The sequence below is a fragment of the Mchenga conophoros genome, linkage group LG8 (genome assembly GCF_057382185.1).
Source record: "Mchenga conophoros isolate Kocher_MC1m ecotype Shallow Benthic linkage group LG8, M_conophoros_male_GT1.1, whole genome shotgun sequence".
Lineage (NCBI taxonomy): Eukaryota > Metazoa > Chordata > Actinopteri > Cichliformes > Cichlidae > Mchenga > Mchenga conophoros.
The window spans coordinates 28,799,306-28,822,649 of record NC_140533.1 but is presented as its reverse complement, the minus strand read 5'-3'; the positions used below and the strand labels follow the sequence as shown (position 1 = coordinate 28,822,649).

Below are 23,344 nucleotides of genomic sequence, written 5' to 3'. Positions count from 1 at the left end.
CTAAGGTGTTGGACCACCAGAACAGCACTACTGCTCCTTTATGTTTATTCTTGAAATGTCTGGAAAGTCACTGGAGCGCTGGACACTATTCTTCCAAAAGATATTCCCTCATATGTTTTGATGATGTTGGAGAGGACCGTCTAATGGTCAAACATCTCCCACAGGCGTTCATTTGGATTGAAATGTTGAGACTGCACACGTGTGATTCACACCATTTTCATATTCTTCAGTGACCCTTGTGCCCTATGGATGAGGGGAATTCTCACTCTGGAAGAGAGCATACATTAGGATAAAAGCCAATCACATAGACAAACGTTGTATTGATTTGCAGTGATCCCTCCCCTTTTTGTGCAGGAAGTACAGCTAGTGTCAATAAACAGCTCACTAGTGGTTAAAATAACAAAGCAGCCAAGAAATATATATCATACAAATAGATGTAATTATCCAAACTCATTCATATTCTTCCTCCGTTTTATTGGCACCAGATCATCAAAAGCTGTACGGGGACGATTAGATGGCTCGTACGAGTCTACGCACTGCAGGCGTGAAGGATTACGGGGTGTTTTTTTTCCTTTGTCATCTATCCGTAGCTTACTTCACCTGTTACTTTCTAGAAATTGTATTGTACTTAAGTGATTTGTAATAAATTTTATGGCTAAGCCTTTGGCATTAATGCTATGATTTAATAAAATTATTTTTCTAATTAAAGTGAAAATTTCCCCAAACAAGAGATATTTGTTCGCTTCATTTATCAAACGACATGCTCTGTTTGTGAAATGAAAATAAATGCCTGCTGCTGCATTCTGATTGGCGCAGACTTGCGTCAGCATCACCGAGACCAAATCTGATTGGCCGACATCACATTTCGGGGCGTTGCATCTGACAGAAGGAAGTAGAGACGCAAGAAACCAGCTCGTTTAAGGGGGTGTTTACCTGATACTTACAAAATAAAATCTGTAATGTAATGCCGTTAAATCGCGAGCTGAGGAAGGATATGTCTTAATGTATTTCATACGTGAGTATGCTGTGCTTGTTTTTCTGGAGCGGACGTGTTTTTAGCCCGGCGTACACACGCTGGCAGCTGTAGCCTGTTAGCTCGATGCTGCTCCGTGTGCCTGTGTTGCCATTCAGCGCGTCAGATTAGAAAAATACACTCAATCAGCCGCGGTTAATTCTGTGAAGAGGCTAGCTCACTCAGCTGCCTACACCTGTCCTGTTTTCCGGTCCGGGTGAGGACGAAGCGGCGACGCTAATGTCTGTTGATTTTTTTCTTCTTCTTTAGCATATGGAAATATCAGCAGGTAGCAGGTTAGCGCCAGTTGTAGCTAACATCGGAGCGCTGTTGGCGAAAACAAGGAAAGCGGGTTTAATTTGCTTTATTAGAAACTTCTGACAGGTGTCATAGTACACCTGTATACACCGATACTGGGTCTCGGTTAGTTAACTAATATATAATACTATATATTACTGCAGCAAACTCTAAGCAGAGCGGAAAGTCCTTCAAATGAAAGTTTATTGTATGAATCAGTCAGGGAAAAAATAAATAAATAATTTCCTATAACTATATATTTGTAACCACCAACATGATGCTCTTGTTGTCAGAAATCTTTTGTAAAAGACCCAGATAGGCAGCACTTCAGTCAGCAGTATTTGTGCAGACCAGTAACGTAACGAACACATAAACACCACGTCACTGGATTTTACATTCATAAAGAAAATCAAGAGTTAGATGGTAAAACATCCAAAATGTAAACAAAGTTTGGGAAACCTAAATCATCAGAATATGTTGCAGTTTGAACAGACATCCTTAAAGTAACTGCCTCCAGGTCACATACATGAATCCTCCCCCTGAGAATTTGTTAATATTTTTTGCAGCAGTTTGGAGTCAGAACGAGCTGAAAGTTTAATATTAATCCTTTCATCATCACAAAGCAAAGCAGCCTTTAAGATGCTAGAGGGAAATAAAGCATCAGTCTGCGGGATAACTGCAGACCTGCTGTATTGATTCACTGTCTTAAGTCCTCCTGCTCGAGTGCATAATGTCCGGGGCTTTTAATTTCTTCTCTGCCATCTATGTCCCTTGCAGCTGAGGCCAGGATTAGTGAGAGGACCTCTCGTCCGTACGTTATCCACATGAGGAATGCTGGGAGCATGCAGCCCATGTACAGAAGAGACGCTGGAGTCTGGAACCAAACGAGAAGTCTTCTCTACAAGAATCTGCTCATCAAATGGAGGACCAAGCAGCAGAGCCTGCAGGTGCAGAAACATTTTATTTAAATGTGGCTGCCATCACCAGTGTGTGAATGTGTGTGTGACTGGATATGTAAAGCGCTTTGGGGTCCTTAGGGACTAGTAAAGCGCTATATAAATACAGGCCATTTACCATAAATCCAATAAATAACTAATGTTTCCAGAGTTTCTGAAACATGCGATTTTTACCATAATCTAGCAGCCTGATGTCGAGGTGTGTTCTGGTTTCTGGGGAAGTCTCGGCTTGTGTCACTAAGTCATTGAAAAGGTCGTGTTTTTACGCCTGTGTGCTAAAAGTCGCTAAAAGTTGAAGCCACTCCATTGCTTCTTTCTGCTTTCTATTTCTGCTTTGTTAGCCCATGCATTTTTTATTCGGCTTTAAGTTGCGTCTATGCATTTTTTATGTGCCTGTGTATCAGCTTTTCTTTTGACTTGGAGCTCTCTGGGACCGCCTCCATCTTCAACAGCAGTCAGGGCCGCCCTAAGCTCCGCTGTGAATAATACAGCCTGTTTATTTCACTCACAGACCCGCCGTTACCCCAAAGACTGGATTTGTTCTACATTTTTAGAATCTAGTAATCTGTTGCAGTGTTTTTGTGAGAAGTGTAGTTGTTCAACAGGAAACTTGAGCTTTAGTTGGGAGAAGAAAATGTTGACACCATATTTAGTTTGAGTTTTGTACACAGATGATGCCAAATTACCTAGAACATGCTTCACACTACATAATCATCTCTCTTCTCTGGTACTGTCTACCACAAGCCTCAAACTCTTGACATGCCCCCCTCTGAGTTCAGCCTTACAGGTTGTTTATCAATAGGAATATAATTTTTTTTCTTTTTTTATCTCGCGGTTTGGTTTTGCAGTTAGAGCCGCTGCGTGCATGCAGTCATCAGTGAAAGTAATGTCTTTTCTCACTAAAATGTACCTGTAAATTCATTTCCTGTCCCACAGAGCATGAATTTTCACCAACTTTGGGTTGTAATGCTTTGGACATACACAAGAAAACATATTTAAGGGACGATGCTATATCTGATCTGACCTGGGGGATATCAGGGTTTACTGAGCAAACTATTCACATTCCTTCTGTGTCCCTGTCTGTGCAGGAATTGATCCTCCCTCTGCTCCTGTTGGGGCTCCTGATACTCATCAGCACCCTGAATCCTCATGTTTACTATGGCGGCATCAGCACGACGGAGCTGGAGAGTGACAGCCACTTCTTCAAAGGCCTCGGCTACACACCAATCAGTAACATCACCACTTACATCATGGAAGAGGTGGCTCAGAATATGCGTAAGTCTGAAAACCATCTGCGGGGTTCTGTGTCCGTTAGGTTTGTGCAGAGGGTTCGAAAAGAGCAAACCGAGCATTTTTTCCCCTCCTTCAGTTATGCAGGATCGTCTGGAGATGTTCTCCAGTGAGGAGGATCTGGAGAACGCCAGCCTCTACGAGCCCTCCAGCTACGTTGGCGTCGTGTTCATGGACAGCTCGGCCACATCTTACAAACTCCGTTTCCCGCACAACCAGCTGCCTTTACCCAGTGACTACACAGAGTCTATTGGTAAAGCCTAATTATTGAAACTATTATACTTTCTCCCGCTTTATTTTTATGGATTGGCTCAACTTTATTTTAAATGGGTACAAAGTTTCTACACTTCCCTCACAGTGACAGATCAGAAGCTCATTTGTGTTGTAGACTTGCATACATCTTCAGATGTGCTGCTAACTGCCTTTGAAAGAGTCCTTTGGTGTAAAAAAAACCTCCATAATGAATCGTTTAAAGTACTCGTGCTGGTTTAAAAGAAACAGCAGTCAGTGGGGGCATTGCACATGATCTTGGTGGTAAAATCCTTAAATGAGTTATCATTGTAGCCCTGGCAGGGCGCAGCAATGCTCTGCTGTGATTGGTACTTATTCTTTTTTGCCCTGGTGAGTGCGTCTTGCTCCTTCTCCATCTGTAGGTGCCGCCCTTCTACTGCTGGAGTTTTCTTTTTTGTTTTTTTAAGGGTTAAAGGCTGCTTACTCCTGGGCGTTGGTGACTTATTATTTTGTTTAGTGGCCAACTTCTGGGTTTTCCTTTAGTTTTGCCTCCTTTTAGCTCCTTTTTTTTTTTAAACCCACTTTTTGTTAATCTCCCTGCTTCACCTGGACACTTAGGGGAACGTAACATGGACTAATAATTTGTTATTATGAAGATGTTGAAGGGAAAATAAGCGGGAACTATCAACACTGGATCTGGCTGTCACCCAGAACATCTGAAAGCGTTTCCTCTCCATTAATCAGACATTGAAGGGAGAGAAAAAGTCGATTTAAACCTTAAACATGCTTCAGCTTTCTGGATCCTGACTTGTAGCTCTTTTGGTATGAAGGAATATAAAAAGATGGAAGAACGCGTGGAGTGGAGGAAGAGATGAACAGAACTGTAAAAGAGATGATTCCCTCTTAGAGCTGATGTGTGACGTGCTGTGGTGTTGTTTTATATTTCATACAGAAATGATCAAATTTAAAACAGAAGTGTTGAAATCTTCAAACTTTTAGCCTGGACTTATATTGATTCTTACACATTTACTTTAGTTTTTTGGACTTAAAGTATATTTATTCTATTTTTACTATATTAGATTTTTAGATCATTTACTTTTGTTTAATCTTTCCTTGTATTATTTTATTGAAAAACTAGTTTAAATGTTATTTTATTGCTGTGATGTTTCATCTTTCTAATCTACTCTATATTGATGGTCATTGTATATTATTTGTTATGATTTATATTGAATCACCTTTAACAGAGGTCCTTTACAAATACATTTTGATTGATTGCTGTCGTTGCTTCGTCTCCTGCAGCCAGCTGCTTGTCGAGCTCTGTAAACTGCAGGGCTGCAAATTACTGGTACTCCGGCTTCATTCACCTCCAGTCTCTGATCGACGCAGCCATTATTCAGGTGAGACAGGCTGAAGCTCAGCTGCTGTTGAATTTCGGACATTTGAACTGCATTTTTCACACATGGATTTTCTTTGACTACGTTACTGAAAAAAGTTTTAAACTCTTTTATCATCTTTTGTGCTCAGATGCAGACAAAACGTTCGGTGTTGAGCGAGCTCGAACTGAAGGCGGTGATGATGGGTCAGCCCGGCTCTGTGGAGGTTGAGAAGTTCCCCCACGCCCTCATCTCCATCTACCTGGTCCTGGCTTTCACGCCCTTCGTCACCTTCCTCATCGTCAACGTGGCGGCTGAGAAAGAGCATCGTCTCAAAGACACCATGACCATGATGGGGCTTTACGACACAGCCTTCTGGTGAGGAGAAACGGCTTCGGCCGCTGCACATTCGGACACTCGGACCAAAGAAACTCACGTTCATGTGTACGTGTGGTTTGACAGGTTATCATGGGGCCTCCTGTACGCTGCTCTGGTGACCACCATGTCCATCCTGATGGCCATCATCGCGACGTACACAGCGTTGTTTCCTAACAGCAACTTCCTTGTCATCTTTTTCCTCATATTCCTGTATGGAATATCATCAGTGAGTAGAGCTGGGATGGAGGGAAAGCAAAGAAATAAATGAATAACATATAGCTGTGGCTATTTGATTCCAGCCTTTGTGTTGTTAGTAGTGAACGTTCGTTCCTCTCATCCATATCCTGACTCTGTTCCACAGATCTTCTTCTCCTTCATGCTGACTCCGCTGTTTAAGAAGCCCAAGTTTGCCAGCACGGTGGGATCCATGCTGACGGTGGTGTTTGGCTGCTTGTCGCTCTTCACCGTCCTCGTGAAGGATTTCCCACAGCCGCTGGTGTGGCTTCTGTGCCTGCTGTCGCCCAGTGCCTTCTCCATCGGCATTGCACAGGTACAAACACGCTCTGGTCTCCTCTGGAGTACTTTTCTCCTTCTGGAATAAATTAAATAGCAGCTTGTTGCAGTCCTCTCTCACCTCAGTGTTGATCCTGTTTTTGTTAATTGAATTAATTTAGATCATTTTTCTATTAATTGCATCATAAGTGATATTAGGTTCTTTCTGCAGCTTGCTAGAAATGTCAATATAATCTCTGCAGTTTTCCAGCCTTCATTTTTCAGAAAGATGAAGCTTTGTGCAGTAGATGCCACCGAGGCTGATCTCAGTGCGTATTTGTCTAATATCTATTTTAGGTTGTTTACTTGGAGGCACAGGGAGACGGTGCTGTATTTTCTTCTCTGACTAACGGGCCTCATCCTTTGTACGTGCCGTTGCTGATGCTGGTTGTGGACTGCATCCTTTATCTTCTGCTGGCTACCTACCTGGACCAGGTGCTGCCTGGTAAGTGCAAAAATATTTGAACTCAGTGCGGTCAAACACTGGTTTTTGCCAGAACAAATCCAGCAGCTATTAATTTAGTAAAAGTGTGTTTTTTGTAGTCACCTTTTTATCTTTTACATAGTAGCAAAACAGCTGAAAATACACAGTGTTTACCCTCTATTCCCCCATGTGTCATAAGGCCAAAAATGTAAAATTTTCAGGAACCATTTGAATTTTCTCTTTAGTTCAGGATTGGGGAACTCCAGGCCTCGAGGGCCGGTGTCCTGCAGGTTTCGGACGTGTCCTTGGTCCAACACAGCTGATTTAAATGGTTAAAATGACCTCCTCAACATGTCTTGCGCTACAGATCAGTAGAAGCTTTTGGGCATTGAGGAAAAGAACAAGCTGAGATCCCACAGCAAGTTTGAAAAGCCCTCCAGCGGTGTGCTGTGCAGCGAGTGGGAAATAAACTGTCAGATGTTTCCCTTTTCACCCACTGAGTGTGTGCAGCACTGCTCTGCAGATCCATCTGTACTTCAATTAGCGTTACACCACATTGATCGTGCTGCTTTAATTGACTGCAGCATTAAATCGCCCCACTGCTGGTCGAAGCTGATTGGGTTAGCAGTTCTGTTTGTTTTGTGTTTTCATTTTGTTTTCATGATGATTTTCTGATACGCAGGTGAGTTTGGAATGCGGAGGTCCTTGGTTTACTTCCTGAAGCCGTCCTATTGGTCCAAACACAGAAAGCGCTATGTTGAGGTGAGCTCGGTGTACGACACTGAGCTGAACGGCGCTCCTGGTGGGGACGAGTCTATCGAGCCGGTTTCTCCCGAGTTCAGAGGGAAAGAAGCCATCCGGTAAAAGCCTGAACTTACCAATATTTCATTTTATTCTTATGTCAGTGCTCACAGAGTACCTTTACTAAAAGTATGGATTCAGAGGACTGAGAGATGGAGGCCCTGAGAGCTTCGGGTAAATCAGCGTTAGGCTCAGCTGTAGCATCAGCTGAGGAGAGCCTGGAGGTCCAGCCTGTAACCTGAGAGCTGCTCTTCAACTGACTCTGCTGCTGTGTTTACGCTTCTCTCCTTTCAGTTTCACTGTTTCTTCATTGCTCGCTCGTTTTGTTTCCAACAGCATCAATAACATCCGCAAAGTGTACAAAGAAAAGGACAACGTGGTGGAGGCTCTGAGGGGTGAGTGCTTTTCTATGATTATACATGTTGTTCAAGGTTACAGCATGAGTCATGTGAAGGTGCTGTATAATGTGGGCTAAAGATCCAACCGCAGTAATAAGCAGAAAGCCTGATTTACATGGTTAGATTAGATATTTTTCCACATTCCTACAATGGACTGAAATAACATCCCGTATCTCCTCCTGTTTCTTTACCTCTCCTTCTCAGGTTTGACCTTTGACATCTATGAGGGACAGATTACAGCTCTGCTGGGACACAGCGGGGCTGGAAAGTCCACCCTCATGAACATCCTGTGTGGGATCTGCCCGCCGACGAACGGCACGGCCACCATCTACGGCTCGCCTGTGGCAGAGATTGCCGACGCGTCCGAAATGAAGCAGCTGGTGGGAATCTGCCCTCAGTTCAACATCATCTTTGATGTGCTCACAGTGGAGGAGCACCTGAGGATATTTGCTGCCATCAAAGGGATCCCACGAGCAGACATCGACGCCGAGGTAAATGTGACAATCGAAATGTTCCCGCAGTGCAAAGTCTGAAACATTCTGACATTTATCAAAGTTAAAACATACATTTGAAACATGACATCAAACCTACCGGCGACAACCTTCGACACCAGGGTTGATCGACGTTAAAAGGTGATTTGTAGTTCTTATAAACCAAATGTGCTTAAACTCGACGGCAAGAAGAAACTTGAACAGTGGCTGCGAATCTTGAGAAGAAATCTCTTTTCATCTTTAGCTGATGAAACCTATCACCACAGAGCTAATAACCCACAGAAACCAGGAAACTATCAGCCAATCACGTTGCTGCACTGGCATATGCACAAACACACAGTAGTTTCATTTCCTATAATTTCAGGGTGTGTGGTAGCAAACGTCTTCTTATCATCCTAATCTGTGGTTTCCACAGCAAAGCTGTAGGTAGATTAGAAATGTTCTTTGCTAATCATCAGACTGACATTTGTTCAGTGCTCTGGGGGGTTAGACTGAAGACCCTGAGATTAATTAATGAAGCGCCGATGTAGTTGAAGTATAAGTTAGAAGTATGTATAAGAAAAAGCGCTCTTTGTGAACAAATTTGCCACATTTTGGTGATTCTATTCATACAGTTTAATATATCCAGTAAGTGATGATGCTTTAAATTAGATGGGAACATCAAATTTATTGTAAAGATGACTGCAGAGTTGTGAGACTTGCTTCTAGAAGGTCTTTAAATCCACTGTTTAAAAAGTAAAAATGACACACGGATGGGGTCTGCGTCTATTTTCCTTAAGATTTAGATTTCATAGAAAGTTGTGGAAGGTGGCTAAACTCCAGAGCATGTTGGTGTCATAGTTTTCATGTATGTGCATTAGTGCTTTCAGCAGGAGAATATGTGACATTCTTGAGGTTGTTTAAAAAGCTGTGCTTGTTGAGCCTTAGTGTGATGTTTCCTTCTCTGACAGGTCACAAAGGTGCTGAAGGACCTGGACCTGGAGAAGATCATGACGGCTCAGGCCAAGAATCTGAGCGGAGGCCAGAAGAGGAAACTGTCTGTGGGCATCGCCATCCTAGGAGATCCAAAGGTACCTGTGCGCAATCTTACTTCAATTTTTCGAATCCAGACACCAGTCCTTCTTGGATAACGTGAGTTTGTGGTTGTTTCTGTCAGATCCTGCTCTTAGACGAGCCCACGGCCGGCATGGACCCCTACTCCAGGCACCAGGTGTGGTCTCTGCTGAAGAGTCGCCGGGCCGGCAGAGTCACTGTGCTCAGCACGCACTACATGGACGAGGCAGACATCCTTGCTGGTACGAATGCTCCTTGTTGTGTAAGATACACAAACCCACACTTTGGACTGGAAATATAGACCAGAAATTGTGCTTTATTCTTATCCTGGATGATAGTATCTCAGGATCTTCTAGCTTGATCAATATTTTAATCAGGAGCTGGTGTTGCAGAAAATTTTCCGTCTTTTCTTGATGATGTTTAAAATAAAACCGTTTGACCGGATGAACAGTTTTCACTCAGGTTTGTTGTGTATGCATATTTTAAAGTATGCTGCTGACATATGCTCCAGCTTGGTGATGTTATTCATCATGAGGTCAGCGCTGAGTTGCCTTCCTTGCTGCAGGAGAATTTCAAGAGTGAGATTCAAGGTGCAGAGGCGAGCAGAAAACACCAGCACAGCTTTATGTAACCGAGCAGCAGCTCCAGTTTTATACTCGACCCATATGAGAACAAAGGTTTATCTCCACGCGAGTTGAAAACATGTCTGATTTATTTTTTTTGAATGTTTGTTTCTGCAGATCGCAAAGCTGTGATCTCTCAAGGTCAGCTGAAGTGTGTTGGCTCCTCTCTGTATCTCAAGATCAAGTGCGGTGTGGGCTATCATCTAAGGCAAGGACCCCTTCATTGACTCTTACAAGAACCCAAAAGGAATAATTAATTCGATTGTTTTTGTTATTGCTGAGTTTAGAACGTGTATTAACCACGGGCGTCTTTATCGAACTAGATTTAGATGTTTTTCTTCATCCTTTGCAGAATGTCTATCAGCGAGGCATGTGACGCAGAGAAGATCACGTCTTTGGTTAAGCAGCACGTTCCCAAAGCCAAGTTATCCCGACAGCACGAGGCGGAGCTGACCTTCACTCTGCCCTTCGAGAGCATGGACACGTTCCCAGGTTCGATTCACAGGAACGTCCGTCGGTCACATTTAAAAAAAATCATGACACGAGTCGACCATACAGAGGTTTCCTTTGTGCGTGTTTGTTTTTTGAGCATTAAATTGTACTGATTATATTTTTAGTTTACAGTCAGGTCACGTTTTTGCACATTTATCCTGACCTGATTCTCTGATAGCTGCCTGCTTTCTGTAGCAACACGCATGCAGCTGTGCACACACATGTACTCCTAAATGTGCCCATCAGCAGTTTTTGGTTTACCTGCCTTGCTTTGACATTGTGCATTGTATAAAAATGTTTTTAAAAATCATAACTCCGAAGCAATCGACTGCAAATAAAGCAATTTCTTGAACCTCTGAATCTGCACTGGGGCAGAGCAGAGTGATACTGGAGCAGTTGTTCCTGCTCAAAGGGGAAAGTTTACTTACTCCTGGCCTTCATGGTTTCTTTAATATCCTTTAAAAATATCCAGACAGTATTTTAAAAATAGAGTATGACTCAGTCATGATTCAGCTTTGACTGTGAGCCACGCAGCGCGCTGAGCGGTCCTGAATTCATCTTTCGTAGGCCTGTTCTCGGAGCTCGACTCTCAACCCAGACTGGGAATAGTCAACTATGGTGTTTCCATGACAACGCTGGAAGATGTTTTTCTACGTTTGGAGGCAGAGGCTGAAGTGGATCAGGCTGGTGAGTGTGTCGCCAAACTGAAGATTGCTGCTGATTTCAGTTTTTCGAATGGAAAAAGTCTGCAGGAGCTCTGGTGTTGAGTAAAAGTCGTTTCATGTCTTCAGACTACAGCGTGTTTAATCGAGAGCAGGCGGACGACGAGTGCGACACCGCCTCCCTGGACGACACGGACCAGAGGCTGCTCACGTTCTCCGACACAAAGTCGGACGTTGTGACGGGTCACGCCCTGTGGCGGCAGCAGTTCAGCACCGTGGCGTGGCTGCACATGCTCAACATGCGCCGGGAGAGGAAGGCCTTCATTTACACGTGAGTGTTCTCCTTATTTTACTTTATTAGCCAATTTCTTTATTTTGAAGATATCATGGGTAAACCGGGCTTCTTATTTATTACCTTAATACAATACATGTTGTTTGTTTTTGTTGTTTGTATGTTAATCTGTCATATGATGGACACACATGCTCCATCTGCTCCTGTAGCTTAGAGTTAAAGAACTGAATGACATCCATAGTTTTCTGCCTCTTTGTCCAGTCACAGAAATAGGGATGTGTTTTGAGGCTTTATTCCTCCCATTTATCGAGACTTTCCTGACCCTAACCTCCCCCTTCCTCCTCTTCCAGTCTGGCCTTGTTCCTGGTGTTTGTGGCTGCAGTCCTGGTTTTGTCGCTGGCCACAGGAAACATCCAGATTCACTCCTCAGACCGCCAATTTCTGCCAATTTACCTCCTGAGGAGGAACCAGGCGCCCCAGAGATACGCCACAAGCCTCCTGGTTCAGAACTCAACTGGTGAGTGTCACAGATACAAACACGGCAGCCTGACGGTTTCTGTGTAACTGAGTTAAAAGGCTTGTTTCACTTTCAGTGGGTTTTTTCCCTGAATAAGACTCGAGATCTCAGCTCTATCACAAAGCACAACATGATGTAAACACTGTGATGAAGCATCGCACTTCTGCACGAGTGTGAAATATCCCACTAACCATAATCATTACAATATGTCCCGTGGGTGTAATTTAACCGACCTCCTTGATGTTGATTTAAATTGTTTTTATTGACACGTATGAGCTTCTACATGATGCAGTTTTATAGTTGCAAGCTGATTAAGCTTCCTCTGAGGGGTGTCTGGGCTCACGCTGAGTGGCAACAAACTCAGATTATGTCGAAGGAGGTCTGCCCATCTCTGCTTGGACCGCTGCCCCTGTGACGCAGCAGAAAATGGTTGTATGGATGATTTTAGCCGTGCCTTTTTCGTACCTACAGGCTCTGATATTTCCGATTTCATCCACAACATCGAGTCTCAGGACATCAAAGTGGAAATGATGAAGCAGAGCGACTACATGGCGGCGGCTCCCCACAGCGCTGCCATCAACGTAACAAGATCCAGCAAGGTCACTTTAATATTGCATAGATTGAATTTAATTACTGATATCAGATTAGATGAAACTGGAGCACCTCCACCTACATTTAATGTGTCACGGTGCTCGTGTTGCAGCCAAAGTGCTCTTTGTTTGAGGGCTGCTGGCTCCTCTAACTGAGAGCTTTCTGTTTAGATGGAGTGCTGAGTTCATGATGCTGTTGACACTTTGTTTCATGTGTTGTTAACAGGGTTTCAGATACAGCGTTGCATTTAACAGCACGACTGTTCACTCCCTGCCCATGACCGTCAATATACTGAGCAATGCTCTCCTAAGAGGTCTGAATGTGACCGGGCAGATCCGAACGTGGACCAAACCCTTTGAATATGTGAGTGCCTTTGACAAATATAGAGTCAGATAACAGAGGTCGTTTCCAAGACACTAAACTTTCCCTTTGTGATGCCCATCAGCAAATCCCTGATGCTACATCCTACGCGCTGGTGTACATAGAGGCGATCATACTGGGAATGCTGGCAGCTGGAATGCCGGCATATTTTGCAATGGACCACACTCGAGACCGAGAGGTAACCAGTTAGTCACAGAGATAAAAACAGATTCATCTTTTCAACAAAAGATTTAGAGGGAAAAAGAAACGTTGTCTGGTACAGTGAGAACATCGGGCCACACAGTCACATTTCTCGTCACTTCTGTGTTTTATTTTGGGGGTTTTGTCCCCTTTGCAGATAAAGTGTCGCTCAACTCTGCGCATCTCTGGTCTCGTACCGTCAGCGTACTGGTGCGGTCAGGCAGCGGTGGACATCCCGTTCTATTACCTCATCCTGTCCTTCATGTCCATCATCCTTTTCTCCTTCCACACCGGAAACCTGCTCAACTCCAGCAACCTCTCTGCGGTGGTGCGTCCAGCTGCTTAAAGACTTTATTCCTCTGTAATACAACACATACGTGACTTCATCTCATGGCTTCTGCCCCGCCTTAGGTTCTCTGCACCGTTGGCTTCAGCCCAGCCATGATTCTCTTCACTTATGTGTCGTCTTTCGGCTTCGCCCGAGTCCAAAGCAACAGGGATTTTTTCTCTGTCATCTCCATGATGGTGAGACTCAAACATGTGATCCTGAACAAGCCTGCTGCTGCTGTTTTTTCTTCTTCTTCTTTCTTCTTCTTTTCTTTGTTCTTCACATGACAACAAAAATGCTTTAGATTGAAACCTTTATTAAAAATAAATTGCTTGTACCTCAGGTGTGCGTCGTGTCAGCCTCGGTGGTTCAGTTGTCCTTCGTAAACAACAATCCAGCTTTGACAAGAACCCTGCACAACGTCTTGTGTCTGTTCAACCCGCTGTACCCTCTCATGGGCTGTCTCAACTGCATCACCAAGGTAGGAGCTCAGGGCAACAGCTGCTTTCTCTGTCAAGCATACAGCTGTGTTTTTCAAATAAATACACGATCATATATCATTGGGGCTGAGGCCGTTATTGGAGTCATGTTTGAGAGCATTTCTCCATTTCTCAGGCCACCTTCCTCCCGACTGTCTACGAGGAGAACTTCCTGTGGAAGAACCTGCTCATTTCAGTTTTAGCTGTATGTATCATATTTCATAACGTGGGGGAAAAATGTGATAAACAAATGTCAGAACTGTATTTAACTGTAACTGTGTGTCTGTGCTCAGCCTTATCTCCAGTGCATCGTTCTGCTTTTCCTGCTTCGCTGGCTGGAGATCCATTCTGGAGGAAGGACGATGAAAAATGATCAGCTCTGCAGGTGATGATCGCTTTCATAACTCTGATTACAGGAACCTCTGGTTTATTTATACTGAGGTTTATTGTTTTGATAAAGGTAGAAAAGTTTGTGAGGCTTTTGGAGTTACCCAGATCCCTGAACAAAGTGTGGTCGCAACCGTTTTACTGCAGTAAAAACATATAGGTTTTGATGCCTACATTAAATGCAGCAGACCTAATTTTCTTTTAAAATGTTCACAGGATCTCATCCCAGTCCAAGGCCAAGGTGGAGAGGAACCTAGAAGAAGGCCAGAATGAAGACGAAGATGTCCAGATGGAAAGGGCCAGAGTCAAAGAGGCCCTCAGCTGTCAGTCCTGTGAAGAGGTAAATGTTTACAATACATAAATTAAGAATGCTGTTGAAGTCCCTGGTCCCTGTTGAAGAGTCAAGGTGTAATAAAGATTAATTTAGCCAGGCATCTTTAGTGTTTTGTTTCTCGTCGGTGATCTGAAGGCATTTTGCTCCTTTTTCTGTCTTTTCTGTGTCTGTTTAGAAACCGGTCGTGGTTGTGAGTAACCTGAAGAAGCAGTACAAGGGCAGGAGAGAAGGATTTTCTCTAAGCAAGAAGAGGAAGCTGGCCACAAAGAACGTCTCTTTCTGTGTCCGTAAAGGTACGCTTAGTCTTGCTGCTTTTTCTTATGCTGCGTGGTTCCCAACCGGCCGACTTCACCCACAGTCTGAATCCTACCCTGCTGTTTCCTCAGGTGAAGTTCTTGGACTGTTGGGCCCCAACGGAGCAGGAAAGAGCACCATCATGCACATGTTGGCAGGTGACACTGACCCCACTGCAGGCCAGGTACAGTAGGATGATACTGAAGCATTCCTCGGTCTGTTTATTTAATCATTTCAGTCATGTTACTCATGTGTTTAAACCAAGAAAACACTCTGAATCTTTGCTCGTCTTGGTCCAGGTGCTGCTGGGAGACTACAGCACTGAGTTTCGCTCAGTGGACAATCCTCTGGAGCACGTGGGCTACTGTCCACAGGTGAACCCTCTGTGGCCTCGGGTCACTCTGCAGGAGCATCTGGAGATCTACGCCGCCATTAAAGGCCTGAAAGGAGAGGACGTGCCGGGGATCATCAAACGGTAAAGTCTCGGTCTCATCCTCAGTACCGGTTTCCCCCTGACGTTTGACCACAGTGATTTCTATTTTTAACAGTCAGACAGTCAAAGATGATGTAGATCTTTAAATCTTTTCGAGAGAGAGAGTGTAAAGCTAATAACGGTTGTTGTGTGTCTGCCGTTGCTGTCAGTGTGGTGAATGCTCTGGAGCTGAAGGACCACTTACACAAACAAGCCAAGACTCTGTCTGCAGGACTCAAGCGGAAGGTGAGGAGACCCTCGGCTTGCCTATTAGTCTGCTCGATTATAATGTTAATGCTGTGTTTATCCTGCCTGATAATAAAGTATTTATCAGAAACCTGTTGGCGTTAACAGCAAAATCGACGTTTTACTCCTAACGAGTCAGAATATTTTAGCTTTTTAAGTTTCATTTTATTTTTCGCGGCAGTGACGTTTAAACGTCTCACTTCAAATGTAAAAGCCTTAAATGTATGTTCTGTCATGAAACACATGAGGTACTTCGAATCTTTTCTGTTATAGTTTTACAGTATTTGTATGATATTATTGTGTTGTATGTCTGCAGTTGTGCTTTGCCTTGAGCATGATCGGGAATCCTCAGATCGTCTTACTGGATGAGCCTTCCTCAGGGATGGATCCAAAGTCCAAACAGCGCATGTGGTGAGACGATGTTTTCCTTACAGAAGCATTTTTCTGCCTTTTTCTTGTTTCAAATGTGAAGCGCTGAAGTTCTCTCAAATAAATGTTTCTTTTCTTTCACTGCCAAATAATGTGTTTAATTTCATAAGCAATGCTACCGTTAAAAGAAGCGTTTCCTTCGTGTAGGAGGGCCATGCGAGCCGCTTTTAAGAACCGTCAGCGCGGAGCCATCCTGACCACTCACTACATGGAGGAAGCCGAGGCTGTGTGCGACCGCGTCGCCATCATGGTTTCTGGGCAGCTGAGGTTCGCTCCACAGTTGCTTTCTCGATAATTTCTCAAACTTCCGAGTCTCGGCATAATGCCTCTTAATGCTTGGTCTCTTTACTGCAGATGTATCGGTTCCATCCAACATTTAAAAGGAAAATATGGCCGCGGTTACAGTTTGGAGGTGAAACTTAGAGAAGAGCTGACGGGGCTCCAGCAGGTGGCGCTGTTGCATAAGGAGATCCTACGAATATTCCCTCACGCCGCTCGGCAGGAGAGGTGAGCCCTGACCTGTCTGTGTCTGTGTGCAGTTCAGGGATGTCAGACTCGTTTTACAGCCCATTTTGATCTTAAGTGAGTTGGATTGGTAAAAATCCTTTTTCTGTCACATTTAATCCTTGTGCAGTTTCAAGTGTGTCTCAGTGTTTCTGCATGATAAAGAAATGCTGCTGTAGTTAATGAAAGACATCTGTGTGGCCACAATAGAAAAGCATAAATATCTCCAGAGAAGAAAAAAGCTGCAACTTTTCAGTCATTTAACTCTTCATTACTTGAATGGATGGACTTTGGTGCAGTATGAATGAAAGTGGGAAAGGTGTTTATCAGTAGGACAAGCTGTAAAATTCTTTAAAAGGCAGTCCAAAATGTATATCCTCCTATTTTTGATCATAAAGCCAGCGAGCACCGATGGCGGTGAAGAGAGCACCAGATGGGAATGCGGTCACATAACTCCACAGCAGCTAGTCCAGCTGTGAAACCTTCAGTGTTTTCTTCCTGTAGATGGCTTCAGTTGATTAACACCTGTCTTTCTTCCACTTCAGCTACACAGTGATGGACACTTAATGAGTGCCAACAGCACACTGTAAAGGAAAGCAGTGAACCTTATAAAACTGAGAAAGCAAAAATCAAATCCAGAGTAAGAATTTTGTCCTGACTGAAAGACAGAATCGTGCTTGTGATTAAAATATGATTAATGGAACGACCCAGTTTCAGCTGTTCACAAAAACTGTGTCAAACGTTAGAATGAACCGTGGAAGTCGAGCTTTAAGAAGTTAAACACTTCGTAAAGTAAAATAAAATTAACTTTTCCCTTAAAATAACAGTTGGGAGTAGATATCCTGTGCTCAACGTGTGGGTGTTCGAGGTTGTTTTTGGGGTAGAAGTAAATAAAAAGCTTAAATAAAAATGTTAGAAATCAATAAATGAGGCAAAACATGAGCTTTTATATGTATTTTTGTAGCTTATTATACCACTGATTAGATTCAGAGTCAAAACTAAAAGTCAACTAAGAGCGAAAAAAGAGAGGAGGAAGCATTATGGAAAATAGAGCTGTGGAAACACAGACGCGTGCTACTGCTCTGTGTGTCCCAGTTTAATTCTGTATGTATGTGTGCTGTTTTTCCAGCTTTGCTACGCTGATGGTTTACAAGATCCCCATGGAGGACGTCCAATCGCTGGCCAAGTCTTTCTCCCAGTTAGAGAGCGGTGAGTGAGTGCTGACCCGTCGTTTCTCCTCCACAGCTCTGCTCTCTCTCCCGTGTACTTAATCTTCTTTCCTTGTGTCGTCAGCCAAGCAAACCTTCAACTTTGAAGAGTACAACTTCTCCCAGTCCACCTTAGAGCAGGTAGGCTTACATGTCAGGCGGTCAGTTTGTACTTCCACTGGACCTCTGGATTCTTCACTCCAAGCTTTCCTTGTTTCCTTTTGTCCTGCAGGTGTTTATGGAGTTTGCCAAGGAGCAGGAGAACGAGGAGGACGAGGTGGGCTCCCTCAGCACAACTTTCCAGTGGCAGCGGCTGCGCCAGGACGGCTCCGTCTCGGTCAACCACACAGACAGCATCGTGCACCAGCTCTGAACTCCACCCGAGAGGGAGCTGCCCGGTAACTGACCAGAAACCCGAAACTGCCAGGCTTCAGCGCCTGAGGGCTGACGCCAGCACTGCCCCACAAACTGCACGCCCACCGCCTTTAAAATGATCGTCAGACCTGTGTGGGTGGAGGGGGCGGGCCTTGCATACACTGGGATTGACTGTGTGTTTGGGCTGTTGTGGCCTCTTCCTGTGGGAGCGCATGTGTGTGTTGCTGTCGTCCATCGGTGCTTTCTGATTCGCACTGACCGAGGGGCCTGCAGTCTTTCTCAGCACGCTGATGCCACACTTACTCCTCTTTCTAATGTTTTTTATCTTCACAGGGAGTCCGTTAAATGACAAAAAAAAAAATTATATATATATATATATATAAGCTTTGTGATCCTTTCCGTCCGTCCTCCTGAGCAGGAGTGTTACTGTAAATGTGTTTTCTCGTCTCTTTGGGTGTTTTTTTTTTTTTTGTTTTGTTTTTTTTGTTTACTACCGTCCATAATCGTAATGGTACCAAAGCAGCACATCTCTGAACCACACCTCCTCACGTATTGGCACTGACGAGTATCTTTGGTTTATTAGTGTTGGTAGCACGTGCAGAAATCGCTCTGTCGTTGATGTGAGCCTGTGAAGTGAACGCCTATCTACTAACATGCCTAAAGAGACATGGTACAGCTCTTTAAACCTTTAAAAAAACCAACAAAAAAATAAACTAACACCGTGTTTGCTTTTTATTCTTCTGAGGCTGAAGAAAAAAGTCCCTTCCCCTCATCTTACAGCAGCATCCTCATCTTAACGCCCCGACCTTGGTTCTCCATAGTGTTTCAGCATGCACGCTCACAAAGAGGAGGCTGGTTATTTTCAGAAGTGGTAGCTGGATTCTTTGGGGCGAGCGATGAGCGTCGCCCGGCAGCAGGATGCAGGAATATAGTGTAGAATATGCACACCAGTACATGTAGCACTCCGCCCTCATCTCATGGCACTAGAGAGACGAACGACCTCCGAGGTGGCGCTAGACGTTGGATCCAGGCGGGGCTCGTTTAGGCGTTCTTTTCGTAACAGATGTTGAATGTACGCTTGGCCTCCGGTGAGAGGAGGGTTCGTAACTCAGTGACCACTCCGTGGAGCTCCTGACAGCACTCGTGTTTCACGTTGGTGCCACTTTGGATCATGCAGCTGTGTTTTGTTAACTCTGTCTAGCTTATTTGATGTGTGTATATTGTGCTGTTTATAGTGTTTGTGCGTGTATTCTAGCACAGGGGTGTCAAACTCATTTTAGATTCTGGGTCCAGTTTTTCTTGATGCTGTTCCTTACAAACGTGTAAAGAAAGCAGATTTTTGCCTTTTTATTTGGTATGAAGAAGTTTAAACTCTTAAAGAAATCAGTCTGTAAAATAAGAAAGTACCAGCTGATCATTGCCTGGACTTTGATCTGTAATGAAAACAGAAACTTTTAGTTAATTCCCAGAATTTTACTTTTTCTTCTTTTTGCACAGTGGAAAAAATGCACATTTTCCCAGGATTCCTCCTGGATCAGAATGGGATTTTTAGGTGGTGACGATGCCTGTAAGTACAATTACTCCACATACACTAAAGGCAATAAGAAGTCTATGCTACCTTACTTAACAAATCTCTCTTTCCTTGTTATTTCAGTCATTTCATGAAAAGAGGGGAGGGATTTAAAATATGTTCTTTTTTTTAGGGAAAGTGGTGCCAAATTGTTTTATATTTAGGAAAAACCCTCCTTACTTTATAGGCACAGTTTAGTTTGGAGGGGCAGAACTAGCTTTAGGAAGAAGGCGGTAAAGTGACCTCTGGCTCAGAGGAACTGGACGAGTCAGACTCTACTTTCTTAAGCAAAAAACGCAGTCCAAGCTGTAAAGCTTCTTTTAATCTTCACATTATGTTTGACACCTCTGATCTAGTAGATTTGTACTAGGGAGTAACATTGTTGGTGCACTACCTATCAGCAAACCGACAAATTGTAATTCTTTCATGACATTCAGGTGTGAGGATTTTGGCTTAAAGGGAATTTAAGACACTTTTTACGATGTTTGTTTTATTTCTTTAGTGATCATAAATGCAGTCAGGAGGGAGATTTTTCTGCAGATCATGAGTACATGTATTTTTATTTAATTTGAGAGCGTTGCAGAATGATGTGCCGGCACAGGGGTGGATCAGATATCTGGAACAGAAGTGTTGTGCAGCAACATCACAAACTCAGTCCTCACAGTTGGATTATCTGAGCTCACAGAGGATGTGTGGGTGTGTTTGTGTGTTGCTGGCGTGTTGGTGTGGTCCAACTCTGTAGCACAGAGTTATTACCTTTTCTTGGATTTCTTCTAATTTTCAGAAAACAGCCAGCAACATTTATTCCAGCATTTATTCTATTTCCTTTCCTGAGCCCGGTCGTGTGTGTGACTCTGTTTTTGAGGTGTCAGGGATAAGTTACATTTATGTGTTTATGCAGTAGCTGCCATTCATCTGTAAGGCGCTTTTTACTGGAGGTGAGTAGGAGCTCAGTGTCAGAGCTGTGTTTGTAAAGATGTATTACATACAAGAAACATTGAAATATACCTTTGGTGGAGGAAATGAGTGGGATTTCTGCTATTATGTCCTTATTAAATGTGAAAACTGAAGCCCTGTGGGTATGTTTGTGCACACATGTAGCCTTTAGTCCGCAGACTGAGTAGAAACACTGGCTCTGCTTTAAGTTAAATGTGTGTGCTGAGTATCGACAGGTGGGCCTCTCTGGACTGTCCCATATACACTATTGTATAGAAACTCATTTTATATTCATTTTCCCAAGTGCAATGAAGAGTTTGTTTGCATGTGTGTGTTGTGTCTCAGTAACATGTAGCCATCCAGAAACATCTGCTCTCTTTTCACTCCGAGCCCTGCCTCCAGACCGCAGAGCATTTAGTTCAAAACGTTTCGCGTGACGAAAACCAAAATGCTCTCCGGCGGAGCGTTTAGACGACTGGCATCGACATTGGGGCAGGTTTTATTTTATTTTCCTGGTGGTGGTAAAATTGCACTATTTCTGGGAAATTTTATAACCTTTCTTTATATTATGCAATCTTTGTAAGATTATTTGTGCACTGACTTTATTTTTTAAAAGACTGTGGTTTAGCTGTGTGCCGTATTTTCCTCCCATCGCGCCCCTTTGAATGGACACTCGTCCCTCTATGGTCTCTACTCGACCTTTTCATGATTAAATGTTACTGTATAATATTTCTTGGCCTTTTGTTTGTTTTTGGTTTATTTGTAACAGACCATCCAGCCAGAGACAGTTTGGTGGATTGTGGAGATTTTTAGAGTGATGCACCAAAGGCAGACAGTGCGGAGAACTGTGCACGTGTCGAGCAGCTCCTCATTTCTTCATATTTCGCAAACATGTGGAAATATAGTGTACGAGGCAAAAAGAGTTTATACAAGTATAATTAGCTAGAAAATTAATGTGTCACCAGATTTATTATTTTACAGTCTGAACTCTGAGGCAGCTTTCTGTTGTTTCTTTCTGGAATAATTCTCCAAACTTTAAAGGACATGTGTCTCCTTGGAAGCACAATATAAAGAAATGAGGGTTGGCTCAAGACTTTTGCACATCAGTTTATTTCATAGCAAAAGATCACACACTTGCAACAAAGTTTATAAACTCAGGAGTTCAATTATTCTCTTTTTTTTTTTTTTTTTAGCTATGCACCTGAGTTGGTTTCTTTCACAGCGTCACCAAACAGCAGGTAGCACTGAATCCTGACTGTATCTAAAAGATGGAAGTCGTACCCATGATGTCACTCGCTGTTTTTGGACTCTGCATTTTGAAGCCTAAATATTACTGATTTGGCTGCCACTGAATTAGGGTTCTTGGAGAAGTTATCATATTTAAGTGGTGTGTTAAATTAGCAGCCAGCGGTGGTGTTAATGTACAGACACAGTTACCTGGTGGTTTATTAGCAACAGACTAATAAAATACTATGAATTTCAGTCACCAAAACAGATTAATGAGCTTCTTTTGTGGTTATTATTTGTCTGATAATTCCATTAAAATGCTCCAGAAGGGACCAGCACCACATTTCAGTGAGGTGATGAATAGCAGACAGATGTGTCCTGTCACAGGCAGCTATAGCATAACACTGTCAGACCAGCCATGTCCCCAACTTTGAGTCTCACCATTATCCAGATCAGCACAGGCTGTCTCGCTCCCACCTTCAACACACAGCAGTCTTACCAGAGCAAAGTGGTCCACTGAGGATGCCACAGAACACCAGAGGAGCTCTGAGAGGATGCTTTTTACTGACTATACAGCACTATCATCCTGGACATCCCATCATCACATTTGCCTGTGATACAACGACTGACTCTGCCTACAGAGATTTTGAGATTGGAAAACAAAGGAGCAGCGGTGCAGACCTGGCCCCCTCTGCATCAGTGGTGCCAACCTTCAAATTCCTTGGTACCTTCATCTCCCTCAGCACGGCCAAACGTGTTTTCTGGCAAACGCTACAGACCACTGAGACCAAGAACAGAACACCAGCACCACAGTGACCCTCAAGACGCACCCAGGGACTCTGATCACAACCAAGACCAATATTCTAATTACTGAAACAAAAACCACTGTGAAACACATCATCAGTAATGCTCCTTCGCCTAGCATGATTGCATCTTACATCATTACCTTTATCTATTAGTTCACGCCCATTCATCTTAGAGATGTCACCTAAAGGAACAGTAAAGTATTTTTGTGCAGATATATTAATACTTTTAAACTAAGATTAATTGTGAAATTAATCTGGAATAGAAAAGTTATCCTGTTTAGAACTCGATTATATTACTTATTTAAAATTACAATAATAATAATAACATCGGATTCATGTTTTTGTTTTTTGTTTTTTACTTTATTTATCACATTTTAGACATACAGTCAAGTAAAACAGGGATCACATAAAAGATGACATTGTGGTAGTACAATGAGGAACAGAAAGAGTGACAAGGACAGTGAGACAAAAGTGAGTACAAAAAATAGAATAAATTAAGGGGAACATAAATAAACAAAAGTTTGCAAGAGCCAAAATCAAGTTAGCAGTTTCAATTGGTTATAGATGTTAACAGTCTTGAGAGCCTTAGTGTTTTTTGATGAGGAGATTGTCCTTATATATTGTGCAAGTTCCATTTTTAATACAAGAAGTTCAGGCTTTCTGCCGAGGACTTTGCTTTTGTGTATATGAAATTTTGCCAAAAATAAAACCTAATTTATAAAGAAGAAAGCATCATTGTCCTTGTCTTTAAAATT

General features: G+C 43.2%; 1 protein-coding gene across 1 annotated transcript; it reads left to right on the top strand.

Moving 5' to 3' along the window:
• Positions 1 to 885: 885 nt before the first annotated feature.
• abca5 (ATP-binding cassette, sub-family A (ABC1), member 5) lies at positions 886 to 22,051 on the top strand. The gene is made up of 38 exons (XM_085285427.1): positions 886 to 1,015; positions 2,087 to 2,256; positions 3,354 to 3,540; positions 3,635 to 3,808; positions 5,086 to 5,183; positions 5,311 to 5,537; positions 5,622 to 5,763; positions 5,899 to 6,087; positions 6,387 to 6,534; positions 7,196 to 7,373; positions 7,651 to 7,709; positions 7,917 to 8,203; positions 9,154 to 9,273; positions 9,360 to 9,498; positions 9,997 to 10,087; positions 10,232 to 10,371; positions 10,939 to 11,058; positions 11,163 to 11,364; positions 11,676 to 11,842; positions 12,314 to 12,441; positions 12,659 to 12,796; positions 12,879 to 12,992; positions 13,152 to 13,322; positions 13,406 to 13,519; positions 13,666 to 13,803; positions 13,938 to 14,006; positions 14,095 to 14,186; positions 14,405 to 14,528; positions 14,698 to 14,815; positions 14,909 to 15,000; positions 15,116 to 15,291; positions 15,459 to 15,534; positions 15,851 to 15,945; positions 16,111 to 16,230; positions 16,318 to 16,470; positions 17,597 to 17,676; positions 17,761 to 17,816; positions 17,908 to 22,051. The coding sequence occupies exons 1-38, from the start codon at positions 1,003 to 1,005 to the stop codon at positions 18,046 to 18,048; spliced, it is 5,046 nt and encodes a 1,681-aa protein (XP_085141553.1). The 5' UTR covers positions 886 to 1,002; the 3' UTR covers positions 18,049 to 22,051.
• The last annotated feature ends 1,293 nt before the right edge of the window (positions 22,052 to 23,344 follow it).

Excerpts from the sequence above, each read along its gene's own strand:
- abca5 (XM_085285427.1), top strand. Across the intron at positions 13,520-13,665 it reads TCTCTGTCATCTCCATGATG|GTGTGCGTCGTGTCAGCCTC; the intron begins GTGAGACTCAAA and ends CTTGTACCTCAG. Across the intron at positions 13,804-13,937 it reads GTCTCAACTGCATCACCAAG|GCCACCTTCCTCCCGACTGT; the intron begins GTAGGAGCTCAG and ends TCCATTTCTCAG.